General features: G+C 35.0%; 2 protein-coding genes across 2 annotated transcripts; both read left to right on the forward strand.

The window, feature by feature from the left end:
• The first annotated feature begins 8,594 nt into the window (after window positions 1-8,594).
• LOC100027853 (olfactory receptor 508-like) lies at window positions 8,595-9,533 on the forward strand. Its single transcript, XM_001377996.3, has one exon. The coding sequence runs from the start codon at window positions 8,595-8,597 to the stop codon at window positions 9,531-9,533; it is 939 nt and encodes a 312-aa protein (XP_001378033.3).
• Window positions 9,534-16,402: 6,869 nt separating this feature from the next.
• LOC130455183 (olfactory receptor 481-like) lies at window positions 16,403-17,291 on the forward strand. Its single transcript, XM_056803707.1, has 2 exons — window positions 16,403-16,678; window positions 17,150-17,291. The coding sequence occupies exons 1-2, from the start codon at window positions 16,428-16,430 to the stop codon at window positions 17,250-17,252; spliced, it is 354 nt and encodes a 117-aa protein (XP_056659685.1). The 5' UTR covers window positions 16,403-16,427; the 3' UTR covers window positions 17,253-17,291.
• Window positions 17,292-23,468: the final 6,177 nt, after the last annotated feature.

Consider the following 23,468-nt stretch of genomic DNA (forward strand, 5'->3'; position numbering starts at 1 on the left):
GCCCCTTAAAATTTTTTTTAAAGTCATTATTAGCACAATTGGAAAGAGTATACAGTGAAGAGATCTAATCATTCTGGAGAGCAATATGGAACTATGCCTAAAGGATGATAGAACTGTGTATACCTTTGACTTTGTAATACTGCTACTAGGTCTGTATCCCAAAAAGGTTTTAAAAAGGGGTGTGTGTAAGAAAGAACCTAGCTGTACAAAAATATTTATATTTTATTTTATTTATGATTCATGCCCTTTTAGCGGTAGCAAAGAATTGAAAATTCAGGGGATAGCAATCAACTGAGGAATGACTAAATAAATTGCAACATATTATGGTGATCCTGGAATACTGTGTTATGAGAAATGATGAGCAGGATAATTTCAGAAGGAACTTGAAAGATCTGCATGAACCTATGCAGAGTGAAATGAGAAGAACCAGAGCATTGTACAGAGTAAGAGAAATATTGTAAGTATTACAATTACAAAATAAGTATTACAATAAGTAAGAGGAATATCCACTGTGAAACTTATCTACTTTCAGCAATATAGTGATTGTGTAATTAGAATTCTGTACCCCAGGATTCAATTTCCCAGAATCCCACTTTCATCCTCACATTATGTCCTTATGTTCAGATATAAAGTTTCTGTAACCCCGGCCTTGCTCTCTCTACTCCTGCTAATGTGGTCACAAAAATTTCTCTTTACTCAGGCTTTTACTCTTGTTCTTGCTATTTCTTCTTCTTCAAGTGATTATTAATAAATCTTATAAAATATAATACTTAGGGTTATGACATATTGATTTTAAACTTACATCATTGGGGACAATTGTGAAGGACTCACGACAAGGATTTCTGTCTACCTCCAGAGAAAGAAAAGTTGGAGCTGAAATACAGATCAGACCATACAATTTTTCACTTTAGTTCATTTTTGTTTTAATTTTGGGGTTTTGGTTTTATATGAGGATTTTCTTATAATAATGACCAATATGGAAGGATAATGTTGCATGATAATATATGTATAACCCAAATCAAATTACCATCTTCAGAGGGGAGGAAGAAAGAGAGAGAAATAAATAATTTGGATCTTATAATTTCAGAAAACAAACATTGAGAATTGTTATTACATGGGTGTGGAGGGGAATTTTGGTGGGGAGCTGACATCTCCAGAAATAATTATAATGAACAGACAGGAGACTTAGATAGATGATTGCAGAGAAAATTCAGCATTTATTGAGGAAGGGGGAGAGGAGAGGAGCACTGCCTGAGTGGTCAGTTCATACAGAGGATGTCTCTACTGTTTGTTATGTAGAGATAGGTTTCTTTTCTCCCTCCCCTGAAAGGCCTACCTGACTGAATCTATATAGGAGAGTTATAGGAATAATTGATCAGAAATTATTACAACTATTAATCCTCATGCTAACCAAAATTATGAATAATGTACTACTAATTATTAATTTTTACTCCATATGCATGTAATTTAAAAAATAAAATGTTCTAAAAATAAAAAAGTAATATTTATAAAAATAAAAAAAGAATAAAATACACTCTCTCTTTAGTCAATATATCCAAAACAACTAAGGATTCTTTGGTAAGTGGCCATTACAAATGGAAAGTATTCCTGGGTTCTTGTTGGTGCTTTCTTATTCTGTAGTTATACTGTTAGTGAGACGTTGAAAGAGTTAAGGGTTACAATGATTATGAAGATTTTAGATTGTGAATATGTAGTGGGTGGTTTGTAGTGAAGATGAATCTTCCATGTTGAGGATACTGAAAAGCCTGCTTCCTGAAAGGCATCATAATATATAATGGAAATGCCTAGAAGTGATTGAGAGCAAACAGTGACATTCTGTAATTAGTTCTGATAGCCACACAGAATCTCTTTGAGTGCTTGTGAATGTAGAACTGGGTTGCATTATAAAAGTTACTAATCGGGGGTGGGAGGGGGGCCACATCTGGGTAGCTCAGTGGATTGAGAGCTAGGCCTAGATATCGGAGGTCCTAGGTTCAAATCTGACCTCCAACACTTCCCAGCTTTGTGACCCTGGGCAAGTCACTTGACCCCCATTGCCTAGCCCTTACCACTTTTTTTGCCTTGGAGCCACACAGTATTGACTCCAAGACAGAAGGTAAGGGTTTAAAAAAAATAAAAGTTACTAATCAGTCATGGTCTTTTTCTTGGTTTGGGAACTCTAGATTTGCTGACATTGTAGAAAAAGCCTTAACTGGCTGCTGAGGGCCTGTAGATGAGGGGAGCTATATTAGGAGTTTTGTTACTCAGAGCCAGCATGAATGTTTTCTTTATGAACATAAGAAGATCAAGTGAGTGAGCCATCAAGAGGTGTAGGAATGGAGTATATGACATGTTTTGGCAGTGAGTCTGTCATTCCGGTTTGAGGAAGGACTGTCACTACCCAGCCTACCATTAGCTCATTCATCTGTAAATGCCTTTCTGGGGGGCAAGACTGGGGCCAGTGTTCCCCAGGTAAGGGCAAGGGAATATAATAAGAGGAAAACAAAGGTGGAAGGGCCTCACCTGTAGGTAAAGGTGAGGGGAGAAGATAAGAATCAAAAGACACAGTGTGGGTCTGTCTCACTGATGGTGCCAAATAAGTACAAGTTTATTGCAAGCTGGTTACATCTTTTAAAGGTACAGATAACAGAAAGTGAAAGCAATCCTCTGAGAAAAGTCCTTGGGAAAATGTAACAAGGAACATACATATGGTACATGGGGTAGGATAATGATTCCAAGAATTGGAGTAAGATAATGGTTCAATGAAATAGGGTAGGATAATGATTCCAAGAATTGGAGATAGGTACCTGGGGTAAGATAAGGATTCCAAGCCCCATCCAGGTTCATGGAATGGTCAGCAATAACATGTCTTTACCACCAAAACATATTTTACTATGAGAGGCACCAAAAGGGTGGAGAGGACATTACTCAGACCCATTCTCAGACAAACTGTGAGATGTCAACCTCTGACGAGGGCACTCAGACCTTTATCTTAGATGGATCCGGAGTTATCAACCTCTGACACTCATCCAGTTTTTATGCTACATTTGGATGTGAACTTAGTAGGGGATAATATTATGTAACAATTTTGTTCATTATGAGCACATTCTCTTGAGAGACAGAGGAGATCAAAGGGAGAATGTATTTCCCCTTCCAGGGATTCCAAGACAATTTTTAAAGACCTTTGATGAAGAATGCTATCCTCATTCAGAGAAAGAACTGACAACCTCAATGCAGATCAAAGCGTAAATGAGGTGACTTTATTATTTGTTAGGGGGTGGTATACTTTCTTTTATAGCATAAATAATATGGAAAGATTATCTGTAGTGCAAATATATCATCAATTTGTCAACTTACTTGTCTTCTGTAGGAGGTTAGAGGAGGATGGTGAGAAAAAAATGGGAATTAAAATATTTTAAAGGAATATTAAAAATTGTTTATAAAATTGAGAGAAAAATAAGAATTAAATAAAAGGAATATTTAAAAAAGAATAGAAGACTAGAAAAATATTACATATATTTCAATTATGCCATCTAATTTAAAATTAGGTTATTTCAATGTTAAATTGGACATATGTGGGAAAAGTGAAAATATGATCAAGAACAAGAATAAAAAGAGTCCAAACGTTTTCATGTAATTGCATGGTTCAATAAGACATTGCTTCATAGAATACAATAAATGCTACATCTGGAGTAACACCTTTGGCTTTGAGAAAGTCACTAAATGACATTCTTACATAAGATATGCAACATCACTCATCTGAACATGAGTAAAAGCCCATGGGAAACTTGAGCCCCAAGAATCCATGTTATTTTCTCTGAAAATGTGCATGTGGTATTCCCATCTCATAGACCCTCCAAACCTTTTTATTTTGCTAGTGTTTTTCCTGAGTTCCTATCAATGAATTTCAGTATTCCAATATCTCAAAACTTGCCTGGCTGAAAAGTCCCCAATCATTGGGTCCATGATCTTGATTTCTTCCTTAATTTGACCCTCCCTTCATTAATTCATTCAAAGGAAATTCTATTTAATATACTAAAGCAACATACAAATATTACAATAATATTACAAAACAGTTGATTGTGCAAGTTCCAATTTATCTTACTGTCTCCAGTGACAAGATAGACTAATACACCTCAAGATCTTTGAAAAGGGGTTCTTTCAAGATTCTTTTTTTCAAAGGCAGAAGGGACAAAACTAAATCATTTTGCCAAGTCCTAGAATCTCTTTTCCTCTTATATGACCAGCAAGTGAATACTCCTTATCTCACACCATCAGTAGACCCACAGAATGTGTCAATTTTCTGTCACCTATAATAACTTCTCTTATATGACAGGAGAATTTCATCAGGGTCCTTCAAAAGATTGTCAGTACTGCTTTTCCATATGACTAGTTATCTTCAGACAACCATTATTCTAGGAAGCATAGTTTCCACTAAGCTGAGGTACATAGATAGCCTTTCAACCTCATTTGATTATATGTGTAATAATGATGGTTTATAGACTGATCAAAATGATTCTGGGGAGATGATGAAGATACTTTTTATACCAAGAGAATATTGTTCCAACCACAACTGCCATATGTTGATTTCAGAATGATTTTCAAGAGCTTCCATAACAGATCATTGCAGATTAAATATGTTGCTATTCAATTTTGTTCTTTACTTTCTAAATATCCTGGACAAAGAAAAAATAAATGAAGGCTCCTGAGAATTGTCAAAACTTCTCAAACAATTGTGTGTTTGTAATTATCTTGATCCCAGTAGATTGCAAATGGCATTTTAATGATGCAGCCAATATTTGATATTAAGGTGCTCAAGGAGTTATATCCCAAATGATATAAGACCCAGGAAATATATGTTGATGCCATGGGAAGATACTAACTTTGTGTTTTAAAATATCATCTTATTGCAACAATAGGTATTGCTGCTATTTTTTGTTTCTTTGTTTGTTTTTGCTACAAAAATACTTAGATCAGATTTCTTATTTGTAGCTCATTTCAGGGAGGTCTGTGCCTTATACTGTGCTGGAATTTATATTGATTTAAGGTGTGCATTAATACATTTCTCTCTTTGTCTTTCTGTCTCTTACTCTCTCTCTGTTTCAGTGAGTGAGATTCATTCCTGATTTTGGCCTTCATGTTTCTGGTTCCTTGTAGTGCTATAAAAAGTCAAAGATTTGGAAGTGAAGTATATACACAGAACATTATTCCACATCTTTGTAAGAAAATTCTGGTGGACCACAGGTCATATTATACATCTGAAAATATCACTACAAACAGTAAGTACCTGAGGGAATATGGTTAGGTAAGGAAGGATACTTAAATAAAAATGTCTTTGTATACATAGGTTATTTGTTTCCTGTGTTTTGCCCCACTTCTCAAATTTGGGAGGAGGAATTGCACTTATTTATGTGCTGTTTTGTGTAGTGGAAAGGGAAGTGAAATTGAAGTCAGGAGAGCTAGATTTGAATTCCATGTCTGAATTTTACTTTCTGTGACAATGATCATGGGCAAGTGACAGAACCTCTGTGTTCCTCAGTTATGTCATTTGTAAAATAAAAATGACTATTTTCTTCTAAAAGTTTAGAGGAAAGCAATTTATGAAATTTACATTTTTGAACTGAGTAATTAACAGTCCTGTTATCTGATTATAATGAAGGTACTACCAATATAAATGAGACAAAGTTTACAAAAGTCCTTTGTTGCCTTGAATTCAATTAGTTTTTAAGAGCTCATTATGCACAGGGCCCTAATGTAGGCACTGGAGATACAAAAAATAAAATGCAAAACAGTCCTGAATCTTAAAAATCTTACATTCCATTGGTGAGAAAAAGATAATGTATTTACACAGATAAGCAAATGCAAGATATGTTGAGGAGGTACAGAGTTTCAGAAACTAGATTCTGTGTAAGTAGTGATTGACAAGATGAAACACAAAGTTTGAGTTTCCAAGAAGTAGAGATAAGGTACTTCATTCTGAACATAAAGGATGGTCTGTGCAGAGGTAACAGAATTTCAGGTAGAATTCTGAGTCTAAGGAAGAGTCAGTAGGCCAATTTGGTTGAAATATACAGTATATTCTTAAGCATGAAGTGAAATAAATCTGAAGGGTAGGCTGGATTCAAATTGTGCAAGACTCGAAATATCAAGCTGAAGAATTGTTTTTGTCCTCAAGGCATCTTTTCAAGGTTTGTGTAAACAAATGACATGATCCCCCATGGAGTTTAGGAAGATCATTTTTGTAAAGTTTTGAAGAATAGTTTTGAGGAAGAAGAGAGTAAACTTCCAATTAAGAGGCTTTTGTAATAGTAAAAATGAAAGGAGATGGAAACTCGAGTTAGGGTGATGGCTGTATGAGTAGACAAAAGAGAAGATGAGATATATATTGTGAAAGTCAAATGTGAAGACTTGCCAGTTGACTGGTTGAGAAAGGGAAGATGGAGAGAACAGCAGAGATTAATTCTAGGATTAAAAACCAAGGAAATTAGGAAGGTGGTGGGATGCTGAAAAAAATGAATTATGTAAATTAATGGTTTTAGGTAGAAGATTGGGCTCCAGTTTGAAATGATTTGTAATATAAGTACAAATGTCCAACAATTGGTGATGTGTGAACTGGAGTTGAGACATGATATATAGACTTTGAATTCATCTGGAAGGAGATGTTAATGACAGAGGAAGCTAATTGACTGATTGAGAAGCTAAAGAAAGAAAGGAGAGGGCCTAGAACAGAACCTGGCATTATAAAGAGACTGCACTACAGCCATGACCTGGGAAAGGAAGCTGAGAAGGAAAGGTTAAATAGGAGTTTTTCAGTGGTAAAAACTTTGGCTTGGAAAAGGAGAGATGGGATCTATGAAAGAAGTAGAGGGATAGGGGGTAGACAAAAGGACAGATATGTTTTCAAAAAATGGAGCAGAAACAGTAGAGGATGATATTAACACGTTTGCAATTGTAGAAGAGAAAAGAAAAGGAGTCCATGGGGACAGCCTTTCTTTGGTCGGATAAGTATGGTGCAAAGTCCTCAGTTCAAAGGGAAGAAGAGTAAAGAGGGAGTTGTACAATTCATTCCGCATTTCAAAAATTTTTTTCATTAAGGCATTTTTTTCTTGTAGTCACAAAGAATGTATTGGATCATAGACCCATAAATGAGTGTTATAGTCAGGATCTTCTATTTGCAGAAAAGTATCTTAATATGTTATATCTTTTTTTATAGGACTTAGAAGAGAACAACAATGAGATGGGAGTAATTAGAATATTACAGGAAAAAAACCAATATTTAAGGACATTTATTTTAACTTAAACATGAACAAATACAAATATTTAAACATAGTTTGTTCTTTAAAAGAAACATTATATATATGTATATGTATACATGCAAAGTTGAATTTTTCTTTTTCTTTTGTAATTTGTAAATTTGAAACCTATTTTATTATTCCTTATTTCCACTCTTGTCTATAACTCCCCACTTAGCTATTTCTCCCAACTCACAATGGGAGCTCTCCCTTATGAAAGACATGTATAATTAAGAAACACTAACCAATAGATCAACGAGTAATGAGATTGCAAGTCTTATTCTCTCCCTCTAGTTCCTTACGTCTCTTCCAAGAAGCAAGAGGTAAATATTTCCTCATAAGTCCTTTAAAGACACAATTTGTCTGAGTTCTGAGATCTTTCAAGGTTGTTTACTCTCTCATAATTATTGTGATCATCACATATATTGTTCTTCTAGTTCATCAGCTAATAAAACTGTTTCCATGTTTCTACTCCAAGGAATACATATTCATTACTTCTCATGGCATAATAAATTGCCACTACTTTCCTACACCACAGTTGACTCAACTATTCTTCAACAGAAGGGAGAAACATGTAAATGGAATATGGTTACTACAGGTTGAGGAAGTGAAATAAACCCTCATTTTTCTTAGAAAGAATAATTTCTAAAGGGAAATTTCCCAGGTTCTCTCAAGGCTGGCATTCTCTAGTCTAATGATAGCTCTTTGCAATAAGGTCAAGTTTAGGAATGAAGGAAGAGAAAGAGATGTAGAATCCAGATTCCTCATTTCTCCTCATTTGTGATTTCAGAGCAGAAGGGTCATTTCGGAATCCAGAACTTTCTTCATAATTGACAAGTATGAGATGGATAACATTTTTAATTGTGAAAGTTGGTCTTCTGAGACCTCTAGAACACAAAACAGACTCTATTTTGTTGGAATCAATTAAGAAAAGCATTTACTTAGCAAAATAGCATTTACACATTTGTATAGCATCTGAATATATTTAAGAAGAGTTCCTATGCTGGGAGTAAACTATCCTCTTCTCTCTTACAGGCTTTTCCACAATGTCAAAATGGAAAAATTAGCAAATGATACAGGATTGTTGTTCAATGGAGAAAATCTTATTCATCTCTGCTTTGCTTATAAGCACCCTGCCATAGAGTATAGGAATATAGTATGGAATTAAGTTACTAGAAAGGGCTTGTAGGAGATACTCAGTGAATGTGTCCTACATACCTCAATCAAAAAAACCAAATCTTAGTTCTATGATATATTTTAATTTCATTTTCTTCTGTCTAATAGGCATACTTTCCAGGACAAATGTTTGGCAATAACTGCACTGCTGTGACTGAATTCATTATTTTGGGGTTGACAGATGATCCAGTCCTATGTGTCATCCTCTTTGTGATGTTTCTAGGTGTCTATGTTGTCACAGTAGTTGGAAACCTTAGCATAATCATAGTGATCAGAAAGAGCTCCCAGCTGCAAACTCCAATGTACCTTTTCCTCAGTCACTTGGCATTTCTGGACCTTGGATTTTCCTCATTTGTCACACCTGTCATGCTTATGAGTTACCTGGAGGACACAACCGTAATCTCTTTTGGAGGTTGTTTAGCCCAATTGTGTTGTGGATGCACCTTTGGGACTACTGAGTGCTTCTTGCTGGCTGTGATGGCTTATGATAGGTATGTGGCCATTTGTAGCCCCCTACTTTACTCCACCAACATGTCTACTAGAGTCTGCACTCTGTTACTCACCACATGCTATCTAGGTGGTTGTATAAATGCTTGTATCTTTACTGGTTGCTTATTGAATCGGTCCTTCTGTGGATCCAATAAGATTAATCACTTTTTCTGTGATTATTCACCACTTTTGGAGCTTTCTTATTCCCAAGATGAAATTGCTGAAGTTCTTCCTGCTGTCTCTGATGCATCAATACTTATGGTAACAGTGTTAGTTATCATAATTTCCTATGTATATATCCTCTTTTCTGTCCTTAAGATAAGCTCCACTGAGGGGAGATCCAAAGCTTTCTCAACATGCACCTCCCATCTCACAGCAGTCACTCTGTTCTATGGATCTCTTACTTTCATTTATGCAATGCCTAAATCCACCTATTCAACAGATCAGAACAAAGTAGTGTCTCTCTTCTATAGTGTGATGATCCCCATGCTGAATCCCCTGATCTACAGTCTAAGGAACAATGAAATAAAAGGTGCCTTGAGAAAACTGATGATTAGGAGACATCTTTTTTCATGAATTCAATTCAATGCATGTATTTTAAAGAACATTCTTATTTATTTTAAATATTCTTTTCTTTTTAAGTTTTGAGTCCAATTTCTCTCCCTTCCTACCACCTGCTTCCAGACCCATTGAGAAGTCCTTAATTCCCATAAGAAGAAGAACCTTAATTTTTTCAAACACTAATTAAACATTGACCTTTGATTATAATTCTCTATTATCTTCTTGGAGTAATTTTTTCTGCCTTTAACCCATTTATATCCCTTGGTCACTTCATTTGTAGGCTAACTATGAGAAAATGCTCATGGTAGGCCTTCTTTCTAGGGAACAGCAACATATTCCTAATGTACAGAGGTACTAGAATGTATGTCAACCCCAAGTTGCTAATCTTGGCCAACACTGACTATTCACAGTCTCTGCTATTTCATCTTGTGCCTAAGTAAAGAAATAGACTCATGCTTTTACCCACTTTTGGAAGGTATAGAATGAAAATTAATGTGATCCTCTTTAATTAGGCTTAAAATTCCCCGACCAAAAGATCCTAACATTTTACAACAGCCTTTATTTTCTGTAATATTCTTGTGTAATCTGCCACTGCCCCCTTTCTTGAACCATTTCAGAAATATACAGAGGACTGAACAAAATTTACTATAATTTTATTGAATTCTTACCCAATTGATAAATGGTCAAAGGATATGAACAGAACATTTTCAGAAGAAGAAATCATTTACAGATATAAAATGCTCTAAGTCACTTTTGATGAAAGAATTAGACATTAAAACAACCGTGGGGAACCACCTAATGCTTTATTGATTGACTGATTCATCAGAAGAGAAAAATGACAAATATTGAGGAGATATGAAAAAATAGAGACCCTAAGGTACAAATGGTAGGGTTGTGAATGTTTCAACTATTTGGAAAACAATTTGGAACTATACTAAAGAGTTATGTGCATAACCACTGACTCAGCACTACATCCTTGATTCAGTATTAGGGTTGTAGCCCAAAGAGATAACAGGAAAAGGATATGTGAGTGCTAAAATATTTAGATTAGTTCTTTTTGTGATGGCAAATAATTGGAATTTGAGGAAATGCCCATCAATTGGGGAATAGTTACACAACTTTGGTATGTCATTGTGATAGTATATGATATTGTGATATAAGGAATGATAAGCAAGATGTCAGCAGAAAAAAATGGAAAGACTTAACGTGAACTGTTGCAAAATGAAACGTACACATTGACTATGATATTGTAGGATCAACTTTTGAATGACAGATATCCTCAGAAATACAATGATCCAAAACTATTCTAAAGACCTTAAATAAAAAATGCTTTCCATTTCCACAGAAAGATCCAATGGCACCTGAATAGAGAATAAATCACTTTTAAACATTTTATTTGGGGGAGAGTTTATTCACTCTGTTTTCTATTATGACAAGGCTAATATGGAAATATTTTCCATGTCTTCAAATATACAATCTGTATCAGATTCTTTGCCTTCTCAAAGAAGGGGGAGTGAAGGAGGGAGGGAAAAATTTGAGACATCATATTTAAATGAATTTAAGTGTGAATTTTAAATTTAAAATAAAGTTTAAAGTTTTTAAAAAATGAATATTGAAAATTTTTTGCATGCAACTAGCAGATCAAATTAAAATTAAATGTAAATATTTTAAAACAAAGATGAGGAGGTAGAGAAATGTTATAAATAATAAAGCCATCTAATATAAAAATTAAATTATTTCCATTTAAAGTTGAGCATAGGTGAGAAGAATGAAAAATATATTTGGAAATATGGTTCAAGAGTAGGAAATTAGGGGGCAGCTGGGTGCCTCAGTGGATTGAGAGCCAGGCTTAGAGACAGGAGGTCCTAAGTTCAAATCTGACCTCAAACACTTCCCCGCTGTGTGACCCTCGGCAAGTCACTTGACCCCCATTACCTAGCCCTTACCACTCTTCTGCCTCGGAGTCAATACACAATATTGACTCCAAGATAGAAGGTAAGGGTTTAAAAAAAAAGAGTATGAAATTAGGAGGCCAAAGGCTTGTGATCAAGTTCTCTGGTTCATATGACAATGTTTCAAAGAACAGAAAAGATGCTACATCTGCAGTAACAGATCTGAATCTCAGCAAGCTACTAAATAACAACCTAATCTGAGATATACCACATCATTCAACTGGATATAAGAAAAAAGTCCCTGGGGAGCTCTATCCAGTCCTTAAAAGTACACATTCAGTCTGATCTTCTGATCATCTAAACTTTTATGTTTCCCTAGTTTTTTTTTTTTGGGGGGGGGGGGTGTTCCTATCTGTAGGTTTGGATATTCCAACAATTCATAACTTTCCTGGGTCAAAAGTTCCCAATCACTGGATTCTCCATCTTGATTTTTCCTTTAGTTTAATTACTCCCTTCAGTAATTCACTCATAGGCAATTCTTTTTAATACACTGAAAGTAATACCCAAATATAATAGTAAAGCTCTAAAATAATTGATTAGATAAACACCAATTTAGCTTACTGTCTTCTCTGACATAATAACCTAACACACCTGAAGATATTTGTAAGGAGGTTCTTTGAAGCTTTCCTCTTTCAAAGGCAGAGAGGACAAGACTAAATCACTTTGCCAAGACCCAGAATCTCTTTTGCTATTTGTTACTAGGGAGTATTATATATATATATATATATATATATATATATAATACTCTAGTATTACTAGGGAGTGAAAGATCTTTATCTCTTGGCCCTCAGCAGACTCACAGAATATGTCAATTCTCTCATAGAAAATCGTTGTCACCTCTCATAACTGCTCTCATATTCCAGGGGAATTTTATCAGGATCCTAGAAAGGATGATCAATACTGACATTCCCACATGAATAATTTTCTTCACTATGAAAAGAATCATTATTCCAGGATCTCCAGTTTACCCTATTCTGACTTACACAGCCTCATTTAGATATATGTATAATATTGATGGGTTGTGGACTGACCAAAATGAATCTGATGAGGTGATGAAGACATTCTTCATACCTAGTGAACATTGTCCCACCCAAAATTGCCACATATTGATGCCAGAATGATTTTTGAGAGTTTCCATGGCACATCATACTAGATTGGATATGCTTCCATTCAATCTTGTCTTTTACTTTTTAAAAATCCTGGATAAATATAGACAAAGAAAAAGTAAATGAAGGCTCCAGAGAATTGTGAGAACTTCTCACATAATTCCTCTGTGTGTGTGTAATCTTCTTTATCCCAGTGGATTTCAAATGGCACTTTAATGATGCAAGTTATATTCATTGTTAAGCTACTCAAGGAGTGATACCCAAATGTTATATAAAACAACATAAATATGTGTATGTCATGTGAAGATAATAACTTGGAGTCTAAAGCTAACATTTTCTTGCAACAATAGATATCACTGCTATTCTTCATTTTGCTTTACAAATACTTAGACCTGATTTTTTTTGTTTGTAGCTCATATCAGGGAAGCCTTCATCTTTTACTGTGATAGACTTTATATTGATTTCAGATGTGCATGAAGTTTTGCTGCATTTCTCTCTGTCACTCTCTCTCTCTCTCTCTCTCTCTCTCTCTCTCTCTCTCTCTCTCTCTCTCTCTCTCTGTCTCTCTCTCTCTTCCTTTGTTTCAGTGAGTGAGATTCATTCCTGATTTTGGTCTTCATGTGTCTGGTTCCTTGTAGTGCTATAAAAAGTAAAAGATTTGGAAGTGAGGTATGTGCATAGAACATTATATCAGCATCTTAGTAACTAAATTGTGGTTGACCACAGATCTTATTGTACATCTGGAAACACCACTACAAACAGTAAGTACTTGATGGAACATGGTTAGGTATGGAAGGATACTTACATAAAGATCTCTCTGTATACATAGCTTATTTGTTTCCTGTGCTTTGCCCCACTTCTCATATTGTGGCTTTGGGTGGAGGAATTTCACTTATTTAGTTACTGTTTGTGCAGTGGAAAGAGAATTGAAATTGAAGTCAGGAGAACTGGATCTGAATTTCATGTCTGAATTTTACTTTCTGCAACAATGATCACAGGCAAGTGACTGAATCTCTGTGTTCCTTAGTTATCTCATCTATAAAATGAGAATAACTATTTTTCTCCAAAAACCATGGTAGGAAAGTAATTTATGGAATTTATATTCTGATGTCATTATCAATAATTCTGTTATCGAGTAATATTGATTATGCTGCCAATATAAATGAGGTTTTCAAATCTGTTTCACTGCTTTAAATTCAACTATGTGTTCATTTTGCACAGGACCCTGTTGTAGGTACTGGAGATACAAAGGAAATAAAATGAAAAAGAATCCTTAATCTTTTGGTGTTTACATTCCATTGCTGAGGAAGAGATAAAATGTTTACACGAATAAGTAAATACAAGATAAATTGAAGAGGGACAGAGTTTTAGAAGCTAGACTCCATGTAAGTTGTGATTGCCTAGGTGAGACACAAAGGAAGCTTGAGATTCTAAGAAGCAGAGATGAGGTGCCAAATTTTGAGCATAAAGAAAGTAAGAGAGATGCAGGTAGAATTCTGAGTCTGAGGAAGAGTCAATGGGCCAATTGAATTGTAATACAGAGTATGTGTCTAAGTGTAAAATGAAATTTAGATTGAGATTGTGCAGGATTCTAAATATCAAGCTGAAGAAGTGTTCTTTTATAGTTAAGGCAATAAGGACCTTTATATATATATATATATATATATATATATATATATATATATATATATATATATATATATATATATATATAAACCCTTACCTTCCATCTTGAAGTCAATACTGTGTATTGGCTCCAAGGCAGAAGAATGGTATGGGCTAGGCAATGGGGGTCAAGTGACTTGACCAGGGTAACAGAGCTGGGAAGGGTCTGAGGCCAGATTTGAAACTAGGACCTCCCATCTCTAAGCCTGGTTCTCAATCCATTGAGCAACCCAGCTGCCCCCAATAGGGACCTTTTCAAGAGTTGTGTAAACAAATGACATGGTCAGCCATGGGCCTTGGGAAGATCATTTTTGAAGAATAGTTTTGAGGAAGGAGAAAAATAATTTCAAATTAAGAGGCTTTTGTAATTGTCCAAATGAAAGAAGATGGAAACTCAAGTTAGGATGGTGGCTATGTGAGTGGACAGAAGAGGACATGAGATATAAGTTGTGGATGTCAAAGTGGCAGGACTTGGCAGTTGATTGGTTGAGAAAGGGAAGATGGAGAGAGAAGAGTTGAGGTTAATTCCAGGATTGCAAACCAGGGTAATTAGAAGGGTAGTGGAAAGATAACAAAAATAAAAATTATGGAGACAAGTGATTTTAGATAGAAGATTGGGGAAAAGATAAGTTCTCTTTTGTACTCCAGTTTCAAATTACTTTGGACATGAATATACAAAATGTCCAATAATTGGTGATGTATGGATTGGAGTTTAGAGATGATATAAAGACTTTGAAATCATCTCAATGGAGATGTTAATGACAGAGGAAGCTGGTTAGCCAATTGAAAATCTATAGAAAGAAAGAAGTGGGGCTAGGACGGAGCTTGTGGCATATGCATTATAAGAAGACTGCACTGCAGCGATGACCTGGGAAAAGGAAACTCAGAAGGAAAGGTCAGATAGGAGTTTTTCAATGGGGTAAACATGGGGTTGAAAAAAGGAGAGATGGGATCAGTGAAGGAACTAGAGGAGTTGGCTCTAGACAAAAGGACAATCTTTTTTCGGGAAATGGAGCAGAGATGTTAGGGGATGATATTGAGGAGTTTACAATTGAAGAAGAGAAAAGAATATGAGGATGGCCTTTCTTTGGTTAGAAAAGTAAGATGCAAGAGATGCAAAAGGTAAGATGAAAAAAGTAAGATACAGTTCAGAGGTAAGGGTAAAGTGGAACTTGTGAAATTCACCCTGCATTCTACAGTGTTTTTTTTTCATTAAGGCATTCTTTTTTCATGTGGTTACAAAGAAAATATTGTACCATAGACCCATAAACGAGTGTTACAGTCACGATATTCTCTTTGCTGAAAAGTATCTAAATATTTTATATATCATATTATGGAACTTAGAAGAGAAGAACATTGAGTTTAGGGAAGAAGGAATTAGAATATTCCATGTAAAAAAGCAATATTTAAGAAAAGTTCTTTCATTTAAAAAAAAAAAACAAGCATCGACAAATACAAACATTTAAACATAGTTTAGTCTTTAAAAATATGATATGTATGTATATATATGCAATGTTGTTTTTCTAATTTTTCTTTTGTGCATTTTGAAATTTTTTTTTATTTCTTCCTTCCACTCCTGTCTATCACTCCCCACTTACCTACCTCTCCCCACTCACATTGGGAGATCTCCCTTGTAAGAAATATGGATAATGATGAAACACAAATCAATAGATCAGTCATATCTCAAAGTGCATGTCTTATTCTCTAACTCTAATTACTCACACCTCTACCAAGAATCATGTGGTAAATATTCCTGGTAAGTCTTTTAAAGATATAATTTGTCACTACTTTGGTCTGAGTTCTGAGATCTTTCAAAGCCGTTTACCTTCTAGTGATTATTGTGATAATCACATATATTGTTCTTCTACTTCTCCCTAGTTCATTCCATATCAGTCAACAAAAATGTTTCCATATTACTACTTCAAAGGAGACACATTCATTACTTGAATGGGCTTGTAGGAGGTGCTCAGTGAATGTGTCCTGAATATGTCAATAGATGTAGCAAAAACTTATTTCTGTGATCTCTTTTAATTCCTTTTTCTTCTGTCTAATAGGCACACTTTCCAGGACAAATGTTTGGCAATAACTGCACTGCTGTGACTGATTTCATTATTTTGGGATTGACAGATGACCCAGTCCTATGTGTCATCCTCTTTGTGATATTTCTAGGTGTCTATATTGTCACAATGGTTGGTAACCTTAGCATAATCATATTGATCAAAAATAGCTCCCAGCTTCATACTCCAATGTACCTTTTCCTCAGTCACTTGGCTTTTGTCGATATCCTGATTTCTTCATCTGTCACACCTCTAATGCTTATGAACTTCCTTGAGGACATAACCTTAATCCCTTTGGGAGGCTGTTTGGCCCAGATGTTTTGTGGATGCACCCTTGGGACTTCTGAATGCTTCCTGCTGGCTGTGATGGCTTATGATCGGTATGTGGCCATTTGTAGCCCCCTACTTTACTCCACCAACATGTCTACTAGGGTCTGCACTCTGTTACTCACCACATCTTACCTAGGTAGTTGTATAAATGCATGTATCCTTACTGGTTGCTTATTGAATCGGTCCTTCTGTGGATCCAATAAGATTAATCACTTTTTCTGTGATTATTCACCACTTTTAAAGCTTTCTTACTCCCAAGATGATCTTGCTGAAGTTCTTCCTGCTGCCTCTTCTGCAACAATACTTATGGTAACAGTGTTAGTTATCATAATTTCCTATGTATATATCCTCTTCTCTGTTTTGAAGATAAGCTCTACTAAGGGGAGATCCAAAGCTTTCTCGACTTGCACTTCCCACCTCACAGCAGTCACTCTGTACTATGGAACACTTACTTTCATTTATGCAAAGCCTAAATCCACCTATTCAACAGATCAGAATAAAGTGGTGTCTGTTTTCTATAGTGTGATGATCCCCATGCTGAATCCCCTGATCTACAGTCTAAGGAACAATGAAGTAAAAGGAGCCTGGAGAAAACTGATGAGTAGAAAATACTTTCTTTCATGAATTCAATTCAATGCATGCATTAAAAAAAATTCATTTGTATTTATTTTAAATATTCTTTTTTTAAAGTTTGAGTTCCAATTTCTCTCCCTTCCTACCAACTGCTGCCACACCCACATAAAAGGCAGGCAATATATCAATTATATATTTTATATCATGGAAAACACATTTCCATATTACATATAAACTGAATTCATCAGCTCTCCCTTTTCTCATCATACAAGTCCTCTGGAATTGTATTGGATCAATATTTACATCAGAATAGCCAAGTCTTTCATTCTGATATTGCTAGTATTCTCACTTCTCACTCCTTTTTGTATCAATTTATATAATTCTTGCCATGTGTTTTAAAATCACCCTGTTGTCATTTCTTATGGCACAATAGTATTCTATCACATTGGTTGCACAATTTGTTTAGCCATTCCCCTATTGATAAATAATCTTCAATTTCCAATTCTTTGTAACCACAAAAAGAGTGACTACTTAGTTTTGTATGTGTAGATCCTTTTCCTTTTCCTTGGATATATTTGGACTCCACACCTAGTAGTGGTATGTCTGTGTCAACGGTTATACATTGGTTGATACACCTTTACATATCCCTTTATATTTTTCTCCAGAATGATTAGACAAATTCTCTACTCTATTACCAGTTTATTACATATCTTTCCTTCTTCTCTCTAGAATTAGTGGTTTCTGATAGTTGTGAAGTGATACCATAGAATTATTTTAATTTCCATTTCCTTAATTAATAGTGGTTTAGTGCATTTTTCATACAACAATAGAAAGCAGAATTCTTCTGAAAATTTCCTGTATATCCTCCGACATTCATCAATTGGGGAATGGCTCTTATTTTTATAAATTGGACTCAGTTCTAAAATCAATTTATGTTTAAGAAATGAAGCCTTTTTGAGAGAAATATGCTGTAATTTTTTTTATTTATCCATTTTCTATGCATCATTTTGCTAGATATAGTTTCCCCAATTATCTCTTTTAATAAGGTTTATTTGTGCTTTTGCTATGGCTGAGATTATGAGTTACCTTTACCTTTTTTACTTCAGCAGCAAACTATTAGATTTCTCCCAGTCCTCCTTTTTAAGCCTATGTGTGCCCTTTTGTTTCAAGTGTGTCTCTTGTCTTCTGGCTTCTAGTTCATTCTGTTACCTGGTTCCATTTTATGAGTGAGCACAGCCCATTCACATCCACAGTTATGATTACTGTGTATTCCCTCCAAGCCATTTTCTCCTATTTCATTCTTTTTCTTTATTCTGTCCCTTCTCAAAAGTCTATTTTACTGATAACCACTGTCTCCATTAATCTGCCCTCTCTTTTGTCACTCACCCAGTCTTTTTCTTATCCTCTTCCCCTCTTATTTCCCTATTGGGTAATTTAAATTTCTATACATAATTGAGTATATGTATGTGTGTATATATGTATATTTTGGACACATATATATATATGCATATTTGTATATATTCTTTCTTCTTTGAACCAATTCAAATGAGAGTGAAGGTCAAATATAGGCTACAAGTTTCCCATTTCTCTCTTCCATTGTAAGAGCTCTTACTTTTATGTAAGAAAAAATTTTCCATTCTATCTCTCCCTTCTCCCACTGCATGTCTATTTATGATCTCTTAATTTTTTTTTTGAGATCATTCCAACATAATTGACTTACACTCATGACTGGTAGCTATGATGTAATATAAGCTTCTTTTAACTAACCAAATAATGATAAAATTCTTAAGAGCCACATATATTATCTTCCCATATAGGAATGTAAACAGTTTAACTTTATTGAGTACTTTATGATTATTCTTCCACATTCATGCTTTTTATGCTTCTCTTCAGACTTCTCTTTCAATGTCAAATTTTCTATAAAGCTCTGATCTTTTTATTAGGAAGGTGTAGAAATCCAATATTTTACTAAATGAAAATTCCACCTCCCCCACTACCTGCCCCCCTACCCCCCAAGGATTATACTAAGTTTTGCTGGGTAGATTAATCTTGTTTCTAATTCTAGCTCTTTTACTTTATGGAATATCATATTCCAAGCTTACACTCCTTTGAGGTGCAAGGCACTAAATCATGTGTGGTCCTAACTGTGGCTCCACAATATCTGAATTGATTCCTTCGGGTTGCTTGCAATATTTTCTCCTTGATCTGAGAGATCTGGAATCTGGCCACCATATTTCAAAGAGTTTTGGGGGGGATGTCTTTCAGGAGGTGATCAATGAATACTTTCAATTTCAATTTTACCACCTGGATATAAAATATCAAGGCAATTTATCTTGATAAATTCTTGAAATATAATAGCAAAGCTCTTTCTTTATTATGACTTTCAGTTTTGCAATAATTCTTAAATTATTACCTGAATATATTTTCTATGTCAGTTGTTTTAGTGCACAATGTCTTGATTTTTTATTATTTTGACTGGTTTTTCTTTCTTAAAGCCTTATGAACCCATTAGCTTCCACCTGCCCAACACTAATTTTAAAAGAATCATTTTCTTTAATAAAATATTGTACCACTTTTCCCATTTGTCCAATTCTGCTTTTTAAGCAGTTCTTTTCTTCAGTGAATTTTTTATATCTCCTTTTCCATTTGGCCATTTCTGTGTTTTAAGGAGCTCTAATATTCAGTAGGTTTTTGTGATTCTTACCATTTTATCGATTCTATTTTTTTCAGATTATATTTTCTTCATTATTTTTTGGTGCTTCTTTTACCAAGGTGTTGATTCACTTTCTTAATTTTCTTGCATTGCTCTCATTTCTTTTCCAACCTTTTTTCTTTATCATTCTGGCCTCTTTTTATTAACCTTTTCCAGAAATCCTTGTTGAGTTTGAGTCAAAATAATGTTTTATTTTGAGGCATTTTTATATCTATTTTCACATTGTTTTCTTCTTCTAAATTTATGTCTTGGCTTTTCCTGCAATTGAAGTAGCTTTTTGTGATCATTTTTTCTCATTTTTTTTCAGTCTAGTTCTTTACTTTAAATTTTGTATTAATGATGGACTCTGTTCACATGAGGGTGGGGAGGTACTGTTCTAACATTTAGCATTTTGAGTGATCCTGTTATCAGAGCTTGTTCTGGAAGTCTATAAAATTTTGGTGTTTCCAAGTTTCTGGGATACGGGGAGAGGTATGGACATTGCTCTTCTATTTATACTCTGCTTTTTGCCCTTACTCCCCTGTGATCAAGCACCACCATTCTTATTTATCCTGTAACTGAAAACCAGAATTGTGGATGGGCAATAAAGTTTCTAATCAATTCCATCAATACCCAGCAGCAGCTGAAGGTATTCTTCCATTTCTTTTTGACCAGTTGGCCAACATCCTTACTGTCTTTCAGTTAAGAGCTCTTGAAACTGCTGCTGCTGAATCAACTGTTCTTTGTCATGAGTGGGGTCTTGATAGGCCTCAACCTCAATGTCATCAAATTCTTCTATGGACCCTTTAAATTTCTTGGGCCAGAGAAAATGTCTCACTTTGACCTTTTGTTGGTTTTGTCACTCCAAAATTTGATTCAAGTTGTTATTTTATAGTCACTTGTATAGAAATCTTGAGAAAATCCATCTGGGTGGCTCTTCTTAATCTTCCATCTTGACTTCACAATTACAAGTATGCATTTTTTCTTTACATACACCACATTTATTACAATCCCCTATGTCAAATAAAAGTGAATGAAGGAGGCAAAGTTTTGCAAGCTACTTCCTCCCATTCCAGAAATACTTGGTTCTCCTCAAAATTAGGATTTAGCCAAGAGATTTGGATGGACTAAGAAGAAGATCCTTAAAAGGAAGAGTCAGATTTATCTTTACTTTGGCTTTGTCAGATATCATGATTGCAACTCCTGCCTTCTTTTTATCAGTTGATGCCCAGTAGATTTGGCTCCATCCTCTTACTTTCACCCTATGCGTATCTACCTTCCTCATGTGTGTTTCTTGCAGACAGCATAAGGTAGGGTTTTGGATTCTAATCCACTCTGCTATTCACTTGCGTTTTATGGGTGAGTTCATTCCATTCACATTCAGAATTATGATTACTAGCTGTGTATTTCCCAGCATTTTGATTTCTACTCCTGGTCCTGCCTTTTCTTCTTTCACTATTTCCTTCTACACCAATGTTTGTTTATAATCAGTACCCCTAGTTCCCACCCTTATTTTACTTCCCTTTCTACCCCCCTCCCTTCTTATTCCCCCCCTTATTTTCCCTGTAGTCTTTCTAAAATTGCCCCCCCACCCTCTCCCTCCCTTGTACTGCTTCCCTCCCCACCAGTCCTTTTGTTACCCTTCTACTCCCCTATAGGAACCAAATCTATTCTCTGCCCCAATGGATTGGATTGTTCTTCCCTCTTTGGGTCAGTTTCAAAGCACATAAGAGTTGAGTATTTCCTATCTCCAACCTCTTTACCCTTCCAGTGTATTGATGTTCTCCACCTTCCTGCCATGAGCTTCTTTGTGATATATAAATTTACCCCCATTTGTTTCTTTTCTCATTTCTTTTAGTATTAACCTTTTTTTAGCTCTAGTTGTATACAGATATACAGACACATGTATATGTATTTATGCATGCATATATCTATATACCTATTTATGTCTTGTCCTTTCATCCTATAGAGTTTGTCACTGTTCCCTCTAAGTGTAATTCTTCTAGATGTCCAGGTGATAGCAACAGTTTTCAAGAGTTACCAATGACCTCTTTTCTTATAGGGATACATATCATTTTAACTTATTAGGTCTCTTAAAAAAAGAAACACACATGAGGAAGGTAGATATGCATAGGGAAAAAGTAAGAGGATGGAACCAAATCTATTAGGCATTAACTGATAAAAAGAAGGCAAGAGTTGCAATCATGATATCCAACAAAGCCAAAGTAAAAATAAATCTAGTTAAAAGAGATAGGGAAGGTAATTACATCCTGATAAAAGGCAGTATAGACAATGAGGAAATATCTGTGCTCAACATGTATGCACCAAATGGCATAGCATCCAAATTTCTAAAGGAGAAACTAGAGGAGCTCTAGAATGAAATAGACAGAAAAACTATCCTAGTGGGAGAGCTGAACCTTCCTCTATCCAAACTAGATAAATCAAACCAAAAAATAAATTAGAAAGAGGTAAGAAAAGTGAATGAAATCTTAGAAAAATTAGTCAGTAGACATGAGGAGAAAAATAAATAGGGATAAAAAGGAATATACCTTCTTTTCAGCAGCACATGGTACATTCACAAAAATTGACCATGTATTAGGGCATAAAAACATTGCAAATGAGTGAAAAAGGGCAAAAATAATAAGTGCAACCTTTTCAGATCATAATGCAATGAAAATAATAATTAGTAAGGGTACATGGAGAGGTAAATAAAAAATTAATTAGAAATCAAACATTACGTTTCTCCAAAACAGGTTAGCTGTTTGACCCTGGGCAAGTCATTTGACCCCCATTGCCTAGCACTTACCACTCTTCTGCCTCAGAGTCAATACACAGTATTAACTCCAAGACAGAATGTAAGGGTTTAAAAAAAAAGGGAGACCTCACCTCTAATGAAGAGGAAATTAAGGCAATCATTAAAACTACTATGCCCAATTATATGGCAACAAATATAGCAATCTAGGTGAAATGGATGAATACTTACAAAAATATAAATTGCCTAGACTAACAGAGGAAGAAATAAATTACCTAAACAACCCCATATCAGAAAAAGAAATTGAACAAGCCATCAAAGAACTCCCTAAGAAAAAATCCCCAGGTCCAGATGGATTCACAAATGAATTCTATCAAACATTCAAAGAACAACTAATCCCAATATTATACAAACTATTTGACAGAATAAGCCAAGAAGGAGTTCTACCAAATTCATATTACGACACAAACATGGTACTGATCCCAAAGCCAGGCAGTTCAAAAACAGAGAAAGAAAACTATAGATCAATCTCCCTAATGAATATAAATGCAAAAATCTTACGTAGGACACTAGTAAAAAGACTCCAGCAAGTCATCACAAGGGTTATTCACTATGACCAGGTAGGATTCATACCAGGAATGTAAGGATGGTTCAACATTAGGAAAACTATCCACATAATTGACCATATTAACAAGCAAACTGACAAAAATCACATGATTATCTCAATAGATGCAGAAAAAGCCTTTGATAAAACACAACACCCATTAATATTGAAAACACTAGAAAGTATAAAATAGAAGGGTCTTTCCTAAAAATAATAAAC

This window comes from Monodelphis domestica, chromosome 6 (genome assembly GCF_027887165.1).
Source record: "Monodelphis domestica isolate mMonDom1 chromosome 6, mMonDom1.pri, whole genome shotgun sequence".
Taxonomy (NCBI): Eukaryota; Metazoa; Chordata; class Mammalia; order Didelphimorphia; family Didelphidae; genus Monodelphis; species Monodelphis domestica.

Excerpts from the sequence above, each read along its gene's own strand:
- LOC100027853 (XM_001377996.3), top strand. The coding sequence starts at position 8,595 with ATGTTTGGCAATAACTGCACTGCTGTGACTGAATTCATTATTTTGGGG.
- LOC130455183 (XM_056803707.1), top strand. The coding sequence starts at position 16,428 with ATGGTTGGTAACCTTAGCATAATCATATTGATCAAAAATAGCTCCCAG. Across the intron at positions 16,679-17,149 it reads GCTGTGATGGCTTATGATCG|TGTGATGATCCCCATGCTGA; the intron begins GTATGTGGCCAT and ends TGTTTTCTATAG.